We start from the raw sequence: 13,957 nt of genomic DNA on the forward strand, positions 1-13,957 counted from the left end.
GAGGAGGCCATTCAGCCCCTCGAGCCTGTTACACAGGAACAGGAGGAGGCCATTCAGCCCCTCGAGCCTGTTATGTGGGAACAGGGGGAGGCCATTCAGCCCCTCGAGCCTGTTACACAGGAACAGGAGGAGGCCATTCAGCCCCTCGAGCCTGTTACACAGGAACAGGAGGAGGCCATTCAGCCCCTCGAGCCTGTTACACAGGAACAGGAGGAGGCCATTCAGCCCCTCGAGCCTGTTATGTGGGAACAGGGGGAGGCCATTCAGCCCCTCGAGCCTCTTACACAGGAACAGGAGGAGGTCATTCAGCCCCTCGAGCCTGTTACACAGGAGCAGGAGGAGGCCATTCAGCCCCTCGAGCCTGTTACACAGGAACAGGAGGAGGCCATTCAGCCCCTCGAGCCTGTTACACAGGAACAGGAGGCGGCCATTCAGCCCCTCGAGCCTGTTACATTAGGAGCAGGAGGAGGCCATTCAGTTTGAGAATTTGAATTGTTTAAAAACCCATCTGTTTCACAGACGTCCCCTTTAGGGAAGGAAACCTGCTGTCCTTACCCGGTCTGGGCCTATACGTGACTCCAGTCCCACACCAACATGGTTGACTCTTAACCGCCCCCGGAAGCGGTCAAGCGAGACCCTCGGATACATCGAAGCAGCCAAGGGACGGGCTGTAAATGCCAACCGCCCTCATCCCGAGAATGCATTAAAAAAATACCCTTACCCAACAAAAATACCTCGCTCTCAGTCTTTCAATTGTCCCACCATTTGTGCAGGTCCTTTTTGTGTGAAGAAGTGCTTCCTGACATCACCCCTGAATGGCCTGGCTCTAATTTGAAGGTTCTGCCCCCTTGTTCTGGACTCCCCCCACCAGAGGAAATAGTTTCTCTCTCTATCGACCCGATCGAATCCTTTAATCATCTTCAACACCTCGATTAGATCACCCCTTAATCTTCTAAACTCCAGGGAATACAAGCCCAGTCTGTGCAACCTGTCCTCGTAATTTAACCCTTTTAGTCCCAGGTATCGTTCTGGTGAATCTGCGCTGCTCCCCCTCCGAGGCCGATAGATCCTTCCTGAGGTGCGGGGCCCAGAACTGATCGCAGTCACTCTTTCTCTCTGCATGTTACTGCGCGAAGAATCAGTCGACGATTAAAAAGGAATCTTTATTTCGCTTCGTTACAAAAGTGCGACTGTTGCTGCGGTTAATTGTCGCAGTTCGGCCAGAGAGAGAGAGGGGGGACACTCCGGGATGTGCCGCCGCCTCAGGTTTCTCCTGAAGCTGTCCGATATTCACGTTCAAAAGCCGTACGCAAACGCGTTAAAACATCATTCAATGGCGGTCTGAAGGAGGGAGGCTGGGAGGCAGCGCCTGCGAGCTCGCTAACCTCCGCGCAGTGCACCCGCTTCCCCGTGGAGGCGCCTTGAGGTCGCTGATAAAAGGCGCGTCGCTAATGCGGACGGACCGGAAGGGGCTGACAGCTCCCGTTTCTGCCCTCCCCACCCTCCTAGTCTCTACCGAGTTATCTGCCCTCAGCTCAGGCAGGAGGTCGGGAGCCTCAGCACCCTCTGAGGGGGGGGCGGGGGGTTTGAGCAGGAGGGCGATCGGAGTCCAGCGTGCTGCCGTGGATGGGGGTCGTGCGATGCCCCCCGTAGCCGAATATCTCGCCAGCGGTAGAGGTCCAGGCCACCGGGGCCCCTTCAGCTGGACTCGGCACCTCCGGGACATGGTGAGCAAGGGGGAAGGTTGAGAGTTTGGGGCTCACTGCCCCGACCAGACGCCGGCTGCCGGGATTGGCCACGGTGGGGTGAATGAGCCGTCAGGTACCGAGCCTTAGCGGCCAGGAGGGTCCTAGCCTGAATTGCTGGTGGGTACCGAGCGAGCTGACCGCAGCCAGGCCCAGGCTGGGGCGGTGGTGGGGGGCGGCTGGGTGAACGCAACACACGGTACTGAGCCCCAGAGGCCAGGCCAGGGGCTGGGGTGTGCTGGGGGGCAGGGGAGCGTGATACCGTTAGACTCACGGCTGTGGGTGGGGCGTTGAGAATCCAAATCCGCCGGCGTGAATGTCAGGGCTCTGGCCGTGGCGTCCCGCGTTCCCCACATGGTCGAATAGCTGGCGCCTGGGGGGGGGGGTGGGGGCTCGGGGAGACTGGCAGCTTGGGGAGAACACCCACGGAACCCTCTGCCTTCCGGGTGTGAACAGAGTGAGGGAAAAACGAGGAGCAAAGGGAGACAGATTTTTGAACGATAAGGGAGTCGCGGGTTATGGGGAGCGGGCAGGAAAGTGGAGTTGAGGTCAAGATCAGATCAGCCATGATCTCATTGAATGGCGGAGCAGGCCCGAGGGGCCGAATGGCCGACTCCTGCTCCCATGTCTCATGTTTTAAATCAAGTAAGGGGCGATTGCAGAACTCAATTAAAAACACAAGTCCCTTTTATTGAAAGAATAGAAAGGGGGGGGGGATTTACTGAAAGGAGTGTGGAGTGGGAGGTAAGGGGAGTAAATCGGAGCCCTAAAGCGGGGAGGAAAAAGCAAGTTCCAATATATCCAAGTGTTGCCCAGTACAGTCTCTCGGACTCCCGGCTCCTCCGCTCATTCAGACAGCTCCCTCTCGGTTACGTGCCTCACCCCCACCCCTCCCTTGGTCCCTCTCCGCTGGGCTTACAATCAACTAGGTTGTGCAGGGGGATCGAGGGACGTCAGCACGATTGACGTGGCCGCCTCCCCGCCCCCCGTCACTCCTGGTGCTTCTCCTTCTTCTTCAGAATCTGGTAGAAGAGGCCAGCGACCGCGCCGACCGCGAAGACGCCCGCGGCAACTTTCGACGCAAAAAGCACATCATCCACCTGGGGAGGGAACAAGGGGTCAACGTGAGGTGGTGGAAAAAAATAGAACAGACAGTCGTAATTACTAAATACCTTATCATCGAACACTCCCAGAGCAGGTACAGCACGGGTTAGATACAGAGTAAAGCTCCCTCTACACTGTCCCATCAAACACTCCCAGGGCAGGTACAGCACGGGTTAGATACAGAGTAAAGCTCCCTCTACACTGTCCCATCAAACACTCCCAGGGCAGGCACAGCACGGGTTAGATACAGAGTAAAGCTCCCTCTACACTGTCCCATCAAACACTCCCAGGGCAGGTACAGCACGGGTTAGATACAGAGTAAAGCTCCCTCTACACTGTCCCATCAAACACTCCCAGGGCAGGCACAGCACGGGTTAGATACAGAGTAAACCTCCCTCTACACTGTCCCATCAAACACTCCCAGGGCAGGTACAGCACGGGTTAGATACAGAGTAAAGCTCCCTCTACACTGTCCCATCAAACACTCCCAGGGCAGGTACAGCATGGGTTAGATACAGAGTAAAGCTCCCTCTACACTGTCCCATCAAACACTCCCAGGGCAGGTACAGCACGGGTTAGATACAGAGTAAAGCTCCCTCTACACTGTCCCATCAAACACTCCCAGGGCAGGAACAGCACGGGTTAGATACAGAGTAAACCTCCCTCTACACTGTCCCATCAAACACTCCCAGGGCAGGTACAGCACGGGTTAGATACAGAGTAAAGCTCCCTCTACACTGTCCCCATTAAACACACCCAGGGCAGGTACAGCACGGGTTAGATACAGAGTAAAGCTCCCTCTACACTGTCCCCATCAAACATTCCCGGGCAGGTACAGCACGGGTTAGATACAGAGTAAAGCTTCCTCTACACTGTCCCATCAAACACTCCCAGGGCAGGTACAGCACGGGTTAGATACAGAGTAAACCTCCCTCTACACTGTCCCATCAAACACTCCCAGGGCAGGTACAGCACGGGTTAGATACAGAGTAAAGCTCCCTCTACACTGTCCCCATTAAACACACCCAGGGCAGGTACAGCACGGGTTACATACAGAGTAAAGCTCCCTCTACACTGTCCCCATCAAACATTCCCGGGCAGGTGCAGCACGGGTTAGATACAGAGTAAAGCTTCCTCTACACTGTCCCATCAAACACTCCCAGGGCAGGTACAGCACGGGTTAGATACAGAGTAAAGCTCCCTCGACACTGTCCCATCAAACACTCCCAGGGCAGGTACAGCACGGGTTAGATACAGAGTAAAGCTCCCTCTACACTGTCCCATCAAACACTCCCAGGGCAGGTACAGCACGGGTTAGATACAGAGTAAAGCTCCCTCTACACTGTCCCATCAAACACTCCCAGGGCAGGTACAGCACGGGTTAGATACAGAGTAAAGCTCCCTCTACACTGTCCCATCAAACACTCCCAGGGCAGGCACAGCACGGGTTAGATACAGAGTAAACCTCCCTCTACACTGTCCCATCAAACACTCCCAGGGCAGGTACAGCACGGGTTAGATACAGAGTAAAGCTCCCTCTACACTGTCCCATCAAACACTCCCAGGGCAGGTACAGCATGGGTTAGATACAGAGTAAAGCTCCCTCTACACTGTCCCATCAAACACTCCCAGGGCAGGTACAGCACGGGTTAGATACAGAGTAAAGCTCCCTCTACACTGTCCCATCAAACACTCCCGGGGCAGGTACAGCACGGGTTAGATACAGAGTAAAGCTCCCTCTACACTGTCCCATCAAACACTCCCAGGGCAGGTACAGCACGGGTTAGATACAGAGTAAAGCTCCCTCTACACTGTCCCATCAAACACTCCCAGGGCAGGTACAGCACGGGTTAGATACAGAGTAAAGCTCCCTCTACACTGTCCATCAAACACTCCCAGGGCAGGTACAGCACGGGTTAGATACAGAGTAAAGCTCCCTCTACACTGTCCCATCAAACACTCCCAGGGCAGGTACAGCACGGGTTAGATACAGAGTAAAGCTCCCTCTACACTGTCCATTCAAACAGTCCCAGGGCAGGTACAGCACGGGTTAGATAAATGGAAGAGCAGGGGGAGTTCTCCCCGGTGTCCTGGGGCCTATGTTTATCCCTCAACCAACATCACTAAAACAGATGATCTGGTCATTATCACATTGCTGTTTGTGGGAGCTTGCTGTGCGCAAATTGGCTGCCGCGTTTCCTACATTACAACAGTGACTACATTCCAAAAAGTACTTCATAGGCTGGAGAAATGAGAGTTCTTTATTGCTTTTCTTGGAGAGGAACGGAGTACATTACATCGAATCTACGGCGCAGAAACAGGCCATTCGGCCCATCTGCTCCGTGCCGGTGTTTCAGCTCCACTCGAGCCTCCTCCCACCCTCTTCATCTCACCCCATCAGCACATCCTTCTATTCCAAACCCACGACCTCTTCCACCTAGAAGGACAAGGGCAGCAGGCGCACGGGAACACCACCACCTCCAAGTTCCCCTCCAAGTCACACACCATCCTGACTTGGAAATATATCGGCCGTTCCTTCATCGTCGCCGGGTCAAAATCCTGGAACTCCCTCCCTAACAGCGCTGTGGGAGCACCTTCACCACACGGACTGCAGCGGTTCAAGAAGGTGGCTCAGCACCGCCTTCTCAAGGGGCGATTAGGGATGGGCAATAAATGCTGGGCCTCGCCAGCGACGCCCACATCCCAGGAGCGAATTTAAAAAATCCTTTCTCCCTCATGTGTTTATCCAGCTTCCCCTTAAATCCATCTCTGCTATTCGCCTCAGCCCCTCCCTGTGGGAGCGAGTTCCACATTCTCCCCACTCTCTGGGTAAAGGAGTTTCTCCTGAATTCCCGATTGGATTTATTAGTGACGATCTTATATTGACGGCCCCTAGGACGGAAGTGGGGTGGAATAAATGGAGATGGACACAGTGAGCTGTGAGGGTCAGGAACTCACCTGGGCCGACTTGGCCACCCCGTAGCGCAGCTCTGTGACGAAGTGCTCGCAGTTGGCGGAGGTGACGCTGTAACAGACCTCCTCCCCCACCAGACTCTCCGCCTCCTTGATGATCTCGTTGATGGGCCGCACGGGCAATGTCCCATCGAACTTGTTGTTGACGCGGTAACGGTGGCCGCCCACCACCTTGTGCAGAGGGTCCTTCTGAATGTAGGCCTTTTCCGTGAAAACGGACATGAGACTGGAGGCCCCGGCGTCGCACACCTCGCCTGGATGGCAAGAGGGAGGAACAACATATGGCGAGGTTACCCAGAGGGTGCAACGAACCAGGGGAGACCCGGGGCTAACAGGGTACAATCATGAGCGCAGGTTGCATAGACTCGGCTTGCAGTCCCCAGGAGAGGGGGGAAGGAGGAGAGGGGGGGGAGGAGGAGGAGAGGGGGGGGAGGAGAGGAGGAGGAGGAGGGGAGAGGGTGGAGGAGGAGAGGGTGGAGGAGGAGGAGGGGGAGGAGGAGAGGAGGAGGAGGAGAGGGGGAGGGGAGAAGAGAGGGGGTCTGTAGACTGTGGAGGGAGAGGGTCTGTAGACTGCGGAGGGAGAGGGTCTGTAGACTGCGGAGGGAGAGGGTCTGTAGACTGCGGAGGGAGAGGGTCTGTAGACTGCGGAGGGAGAGGGTCTGTAGACTGTGGAGGGAGAGGGTCTAGACTGCGGAGGGAGAGGGTCTGTAGACTGCGGAGGGAGAGGGTCTGTAGACTGTGGAGGGAGAGGGTCTAGACAGTGGAGGGAGAGGGTCTGTAGACTGTGGAGGGAGAGGGACTGTAGACTGTGGAGGGAGAGGGTCTGTAGACTGTGGAGGGAGAGGGTCTAGACTGTGGAGGGAGAGGGTCTGTAGACTGCGGAGGGAGAGGGTCTGTAGACTGCGGAGGGAGAGGGTCTGTAGACTGCGGAGGGAGAGGGTCTGTAGACTGCGGAGGGAGAGGGTCTGTAGACTGCGGAGGGAGAGGGTCTGTAGACTGCGGAGGGAGAGGGTCTGTAGACTGCGGAGGGAGAGGGTCTGTAGACTGCGGAGGGAGAGGGTCTGTAGACTGCGGAGGGAGAGGGTCTGTAGACTGTGGAGGGAGAGGGTCTAGACTGCGGAGGGAGAGGGTCTGTAGACTGTGGAGGGAGAGGGTCTGTAGACTGTGGAGGGAGAGGGTCTGTTGACTGTGGAGGGAGAGGGTCTAGACTGTGGAGGGAGAGGGTCTGTAGACTGTGGAGGGAGAGGGTCTGTAGACTGTGGAGGGAGAGGGTCTGTAGACTGTGGAGGGAGAGGGTCTGTAGACTGTGGAGGGAGAGGGTCGGTAGACTGCGGAGGGAGAGGGTCTGTAGACTGTGGAGGGAGAGGGTCTGTAGACTGTGGAGGGAGAGGGTCTAGACTGTGGAGGGAGAGGGTCTGTAGACTGCGGAGGGAGAGGGTCTGTAGACTGTGGAGGGAGAGGGTCTGTAGACTGTGGAGGGAGAGGGACTGTAGACTGTGGAGGGAGAGGGTCTGTAGACTGTGGAGGGAGAGGGACTGTAGACTGTGGAGGGAGAGGGTCTGTAGACTGTGGAGGGAGAGGGTCTGTAGACTGTGGAGGGAGAGGGTCTGTAGACTGTGGAGGGAGAGGGTCTGTCGACTGTGGAGGGAGAGGGTCTGTAGACTGTGGAGGGAGAGGGTCTGTAGACTGTGGAGGGAGAGGGTCTGTAGACTGTGGAGGGAGAGGGTCTGTAGACTGTGGAGGGAGAGGGTCTGTAGACTGTGGAGGGAGAGGGTCTGTAGACTGTGGAGGGAGAGGGTCTGTAGACTGTGGAGGGAGAGGGTCTGTAGACTGTGGAGGGAGAGGGTCTGTAGACTGTGGAGGGAGAGGGTCTGTAGACTGTGGAGGGAGAGGGTCTGTAGACAGCGGAGGGAGAGGGTCTGTAGACTGTGGAGGGAGAGGGTCTGTAGACTGTGGAGGGAGAGGGTCTGTAGACTGTGGAGGGAGAGGGTCTGTGGACTGCGGAGGGAGAGGGTCTGTAGACTGTGGAGGGAGAGGGTCTGTAGACTGCGGAGGGAGAGGGTCTGTAGACTGTGGAGGGAGAGGGTCTGTAGACTGTGGAGGGAGAGGGTCTGTAGACTGTGGAGGGAGAGGGTCTGTAGACTGTGGAGGGAGAGGGTCTGTAGACTGCGGAGGGAGAGGGTCTGTAGACTGTGGAGGGAGAGGGTCTGTAGACTGTGGAGGGAGAGGGACTGTAGACTGTGGAGGGAGAGGGTCTGTAGACTGTGGAGGGAGAGGGTCTGTAGACTGGAGGGAGAGGGTCTGTAGACTGCGGAGGGAGAGGGTCTAGACTGCGGAGGGAGAGGGTCTGTAGACTGTGGAGGGAGAGGGTCTGTAGACTGTGGAGGGAGAGGGTCTGTAGACTGTGGAGGGAGAGGGTCTGTAGACTGTGGAGGGAGAGGGTCTGTAGACTGTGGAGGGAGAGGGTCTGTAGACTGCGGAGGGAGAGGGTCTGTAGACTGTGGAGGGAGAGGGACTGTAGACTGTGGAGGGAGAGGGTCTGTAGACTGCGGAGGGAGAGGGTCTGTAGACTGTGGAGGGAGAGGGACTGTGGACTGTGGAGGGAGAGGGTCTGTAGACTGTGGAGGGAGAGGGTCTGTAGACTGTGGAGGGAGAGGGTCTGTAGACTGTGGAGGGAGAGGGTCTGTAGACTGCGGAGGGAGAGGGTCTGTAGACTGTGGAGGGAGAGGGTCTGTAGACTGTGGAGGGAGAGGGTCTGTAGACTGTGGAGGGAGAGGGTCTGTAGACTGTGGAGGGAGAGGGTCTGTAGACTGCGGAGGGAGAGGGTCTGTAGACTGTGGAGGGAGAGGGTCTAGACTGTGGAGGGAGAGGGTCTGTAGACTGTGGAGGGAGAGGGTCTGTAGACTGTGGAGGGAGAGGGTCTGTAGACTGCGGAGGGAGAGGGTCTGTAGACTGTGGAGGGAGAGGGTCTGTAGACTGTGGAGGGAGAGGGTCTAGACTGTGGAGGGAGAGGGTCTGGAGACTGTGGAGGGAGAGGGTCTGTAGACTGTGGGGGGAGAGGGACTGTAGACTGTGGAGGGAGAGGGTCTAGACTGCGGAGGGAGAGGGACTGTAGACTGTGGAGGGAGAGGGTCTGTAGACTGTGGAGGGAGAGGGACTGTAGACTGCGGAGGGAGAGGGACTGTAGACTGTGGAGGGAGAGGGTCTGTAGACTGTGGAGGGAGAGGGTCTAGACTGTGGAGGGAGAGGGTCTGTAGACTGTGGAGGGAGAGGGTCTGTAGACTGTGGAGGGAGAGGGTCTAGACTGTGGAGGGAGAGGGTCTGTAGACTGTGGAGGGAGAGGGTCTGTAGACTGTGGAGGGAGAGGGTCTGTAGACTGCGGAGGGAGAGGGTCTGTGGACTGCGGAGGGAGAGGGTCTGTAGACTGTGGAGGGAGAGGGTCTGTAGACTGCGGAGGGAGAGGGTCTGTAGACTGCGGAGGGAGAGGGTCTGTAGACTGCGGAGGGAGAGGGTCTGTAGACTGCGGAGGGAGAGGGTCTGTAGACTGCGGAGGGAGAGGGTCTGTAGACTGCGGAGGGAGAGGGTCTAGACTGTGGAGGGAGAGGGTCTGTAGACTGCGGAGGGAGAGGGTCTGTAGACTGTGGAGGGAGAGGGTCTGTAGACTGTGGAGGGAGAGGGTCTGTAGACTGGAGGGAGAGGGACTGTAGACTGCGGAGGGAGAGGGTCTGTAGACTGTGGAGGGAGAGGGTCTGTAGATTGTGGAGGGAGAGGGTCTGTAGACTGTGGAGGGAGAGGGTCTGTAGACTGTGGAGGGAGAGGGTCTGTAGACTGTGGAGGGAGAGGGTCTGTAGACTGTGGAGGGAGAGGGTCTGTAGACTGCGGTGGGAGAGGGTCTGTAGACTGCGGAGGGAGAGGGTCTGTAGACTGTGGAGGGAGAGGGTCTGTAGACTGCGGAGGGAGAGGGTCTGTAGACTGCGGAGGGAGAGGGACTGTAGACTGTGGAGGGAGAGGGACTGTAGACTGCGGAGGGAGAGGGTCTGTAGACTGTGGAGGGAGAGGGTCTAGACTGTGGAGGGAGAGGGTCTGTAGACTGTGGAGGGAGAGGGTCTGTAGACTGTGGAGGGAGCGGGTCTGTAGACTGTGGAGGGAGAGGGTCTGTAGACTGCGGAGGGAGAGGGTCTGTAGACTGTGGAGGGAGAGAGTCTGTAGACTGCGGAGGGAGAGGGTCTGTAGACTGTGGAGGGAGAGGGTCTGTAGACTGCGGAGGGAGAGGGTCTGTAGACTGCGGAGGGAGAGGGTCTAGACTGTGGAGGGAGAGGGACTGTAGACTGTGGAGGGAGAGGGTCTGTAGACTGCGGAGGGAGAGGGTCTGTAGACTGCGGAGGGAGAGGGTCTGTAGACTGTGGAGGGAGAGGGTCTGTAGACTGCGGAGGGAGAGGGTCTGTAGACTGTGGAGGGAGAGGGTCTGTAGACTGTGGAGGGAGAGGGTCTGTAGACTGTGGAGGGAGAGGGTCTGTCGACTGTGGAGGGAGAGGGTCTGTAGACTGCGGAGGGAGAGGGTCTAGACTGTGGAGGGAGAGGGTCTGTAGACTGTGGAGGGAGAGGGTCTGTAGACTGCGGAGGGAGAGGGTCTAGACTGTGGAGGGAGAGGGTCTGTAGACTGTGGAGGGAGAGGGTCTGTAGACTGCGGAGGGAGAGGGTCTGTAGACTGTGGAGGGAGAGGGTCTGTAGACTGTGGAGGGAGAGGGTCTGTAGACTGCGGAGGGAGAGGGTCTAGACTGTGGAGGGAGAGGGTCTGTAGACTGTGGAGGGAGAGGGTCTGTAGACTGCGGAGGGAGAGGGTCTAGACTGTGGAGGGAGAGGGTCTGTAGACTGTGGAGGGAGAGGGTCTGTAGACTGCGGAGGGAGAGGGTCTGTTGACTGTGGAGGGAGAGGGTCTGTAGACTGTGGAGGGAGAGGGTCTGTAGACTGCGGAGGGAGAGGGTCTGTAGACTGTGGAGGGAGAGTGTCTGTAGACTGGAGGGAGAGGGTCTGTAGACTGCGGAGGGAGAGGGTCTGTTGACTGTGGAGGGAGAGGGTCTGTAGACTGTGGAGGGAGAGGGTCTGCAGACTGTGGAGGGAGAGGGTCTGTAGACTGTGGAGGGAGAGGGTCTGTAGACTGGAGGGAGAGGGTCTGTAGACTGCGGAGGGAGAGGGTCTGTTGACTGTGGAGGGAGAGGGTCTGTAGACTGTGGAGGGAGAGGGTCTGTAGACTGTGGAGGGAGAGGGTCTGTAGACTGCGGAGGGAGAGGGTCTGTAGACTGTGGAGGGAGAGGGTCTGTAGACTGTGGAGGGAGAGGGTCTGTAGACTGTGGAGGGAGAGGGTCTGTAGACTGTGGAGGGAGAGGGTCTGTAGACTGTGGAGGGAGAGGGTCTAGACTGCGCAGCGGAGAGGGTCTGTAGACTGTGGAGGGAGAGGGTCTAGACTGTGGAGGGAGAGGGTCTGTAGACTGTGGAGGGAGAGGGTCTGTAGACTGGAGGGAGAGGGTCTGTAGACTGCGGAGGGAGAGGGTCTGTAGACTGCAGAGGGAGAGGGTCTGTAGACTGGAGGGAGAGGGTCTGTAGACTGGAGGGAGAGGGTCTGTGGACTGCGGAGGGAGAGGGTCTGTAGACTGGAGGGAGAGGGTCTGTAGACTGGAGGGAGAGGGTCTGTAGACTGGAGGGAGAGGGTCTGTAGACTGCGGAGGGAGAGGGTCTGTAGACTGCGGAGGGAGAGGGTCTGTAGACTGCGGAGGGAGAGGGTCTGTAGACTGCGGAGGGAGAGGGTCTGTAGACTGTGGAGGGAGAGGGTCTGTAGACTGTGGAGGGAGAGGGTCTGTAGACTGTGGAGGGAGAGGGTCTGTAGACTGTGGAGGGAGAGGGACTGTAGACTGTGGAGGGAGAGGGTCTGTAGACTGTGGAGGGAGAGGGACTGTAGACTGTGGAGGGAGAGGGTCTAGACTGCGCAGCGGAGAGGGTCTGTAGACTGTGGAGGGAGAGGGTCTGTAGACTGTGGAGGGAGAGGGTCTGTAGAGGGAGAGGGTCTAGACTGCGCAGCGGAGAGGGTCTGTAGACTGTAGAGGGGAGAAGTCTCACAGCTATGCGGACCTAGAGCAGAATGGGTTAAGAGTACCTCGAGGAAATATTTATGTTTTAAAAAGGTGGCTCTATCTTTGCGGAGGGAGGGAATGTTTTGAGAACAGGTTTGTCTGCTCCGGGAGTCTTGCGAAAGGCCGAGTCTTTGGCAATGTGCTATTCCAAACACAAGGGCAAACCAGTTTAGTTAAAGTCATGGGGAGACCCTGGCACCGCGCCCGGACACCTCCTGAAACAGGGGTAGGAAGGTGCGAGGAAACAGGGCACCTGGTCAGAGACACCAGGGCCCTCAGTAGGGCACTGGACTCTCTTTCCTTCCCCTCGCGTTTCCCTCCCCCCTTTCGCAGTGCTCTGTCGCTCTCACTGTCGATAGTGAGGTGGAATTATCTGTCAGTCAGATCGGAGACTGACATTTCTACAGTGCCTGGTCACCACCTCAGTGATTCACAGCCAGTGAAGTACTTTTTTTGAAGTGCGGTCACTGTTTTAATGCAGGAAATGCGGCAGCCATTTTGCGCACAGCAAGCTCCCACAAACAGCAATGTGATAATGACCAGAAAATCTGTTTTAGTTATGTTAGTTGAGGGATAAATATTGGCCCCAGGACACCGGGGAGAACTCCCCCTGCTCTTCTTCCAATAGTGGGCGTGGGATCTTTTACATCCACCTGAGAGGGCAGACGGGGCCTCGGTTTAACATCTCATCCGAAAGATAGCACCTCCGACAGTGCGGCGCTCCCTCAGTACTGCCCCTCCGACAGTGCGGCGCTCCCTCAGTACTGCCTTTCCGACAGTGCGGCGCTCCCTCAGTACTGCCCCTCCGACAGTGCGGCGCTCCCTCATTACTGCCCCTCCGACAGTGCGGCGCTCCCTCATTACTGCCCCTCCGACAGTGCGGCGCTCCCTCAGTACTGCCCCTCCGACAGTGCGGCGCTCCCTCAGTACTGCCCCTCCGACAGTGCGGCGCTCCCTCAGCACTGCCCCTCCGACAGTGCGGCGCTCCCTCAGTACTGCCCCTCCGACAGTGCGGCGCTCCCTCAGCACTGCCCCTCCGACAGTGCGGCGCTCCCTCAGTACTGCCCCTCCGACAGTGCGGCGCTCCCTCAGTACCGCCCCTCCGACAGTGCGGCGCTCCCTCAGCACTGCACTGGGAGTGTCCGCCTAGATTTTTGTGCTCAAGTCTCTGGAGTGGGATTTGGACCCACAACCTTCTGACTCCGAGGTGAGAGAGAGAGAGAGAGAGAGACACCCACAGAGCCATGGCTGACATTGCGGTGGGGAGAGCGGATATCAGCCTCCACTTGTTTCACTTCGGAGCCTGATGATAGGGAACATTGTTTTGCCGGAGAGCTACATTGTGAGGTGATACACTGAGAGGTAGCAGATTGTGGCCGGAGGTTAGAGAATCGGTACTCACTCGGAGGTGCTACGTGAATCACGTATCCATTGCCCACATACAGGGCCCAGTGCTTGTAACCTGTGCGAAATATTTCAATCAAATCGCCGGCCTTCAGTTCATCGCAACACTGGAAATTAAACAGACACAGAGATTGAGAGTCAAGCGAGCGCACGAGAGAGAGAGAGACGTGCACAGACAGTGAGAGTGGGAGATACGTGGGAGAGAGATAGCAAGGTAGGAGAGAGGGAGAGAGAGAGATATTGGAGAGAAAGAGAGAGAGCGAGACGTGCACAGACAGTGCCAGAGTGGCTAACAGGGGAAAAGCGACCCGCACTCCCCCCAACATTGACAACTTACCAGGAGGAAATCAGCCTGGTCAGGAGGTGAACGAGCCACACCGTTCAAACCAGACACTAACCCCGGGGACCCACAGCCACATGATACAACTGACAAACCCCAGCATAACTACCAGGGAGGAAGCCACACATAGTCCCCCTACCAATTCCAGCTCACCAAGAGAAGAGCAGCATAGCCAGGAAGTGAGTGAGCCTTCCAGGGTCGACCAGACACATACCCCGGGATCACACAGCCAGATACAACTAAAAGATAAATTTAATCAATTA

The 13,957-nt window shown here is 57.3% G+C and overlaps 2 protein-coding genes across 2 annotated transcripts in view; both read right to left on the reverse strand.

The window, feature by feature from the left end:
- The window catches only part of LOC147092955 (atlastin-3-like), a 28,942-nt gene extending 28,074 nt beyond the window's left edge, over positions 1 to 868 (reverse strand). The window contains exon 1 of the mRNA XM_085976286.1: positions 722 to 868. The gene's annotated coding sequence lies outside the window, so the exon portion shown is untranslated. The remainder of the gene's footprint in view (positions 1 to 721) is intronic.
- Positions 869 to 1,149: 281 nt separating this feature from the next.
- LOC147092956 (phospholipase A and acyltransferase 3-like) lies at positions 1,150 to 13,680 on the reverse strand. Its single transcript, XM_085975710.1, has 3 exons — positions 13,353 to 13,680; positions 5,808 to 6,076; positions 1,150 to 2,845 (listed from the first exon to the last, which is right to left on the reverse strand). The coding sequence occupies exons 1-3, from the start codon at positions 13,678 to 13,680 to the stop codon at positions 2,735 to 2,737; spliced, it is 708 nt and encodes a 235-aa protein (XP_085831836.1). The 3' UTR covers positions 1,150 to 2,734.
- Between the last annotated feature and the right edge of the window lie 277 nt (positions 13,681 to 13,957).

This window comes from Somniosus microcephalus, unplaced genomic scaffold, assembly GCF_052327205.1.
Source record: "Somniosus microcephalus isolate GS21.2 unplaced genomic scaffold, FLI_Smic_1.0 unresolved_chr2, whole genome shotgun sequence".
Classification (NCBI taxonomy): Eukaryota; Metazoa; Chordata; class Chondrichthyes; order Squaliformes; family Somniosidae; genus Somniosus; species Somniosus microcephalus.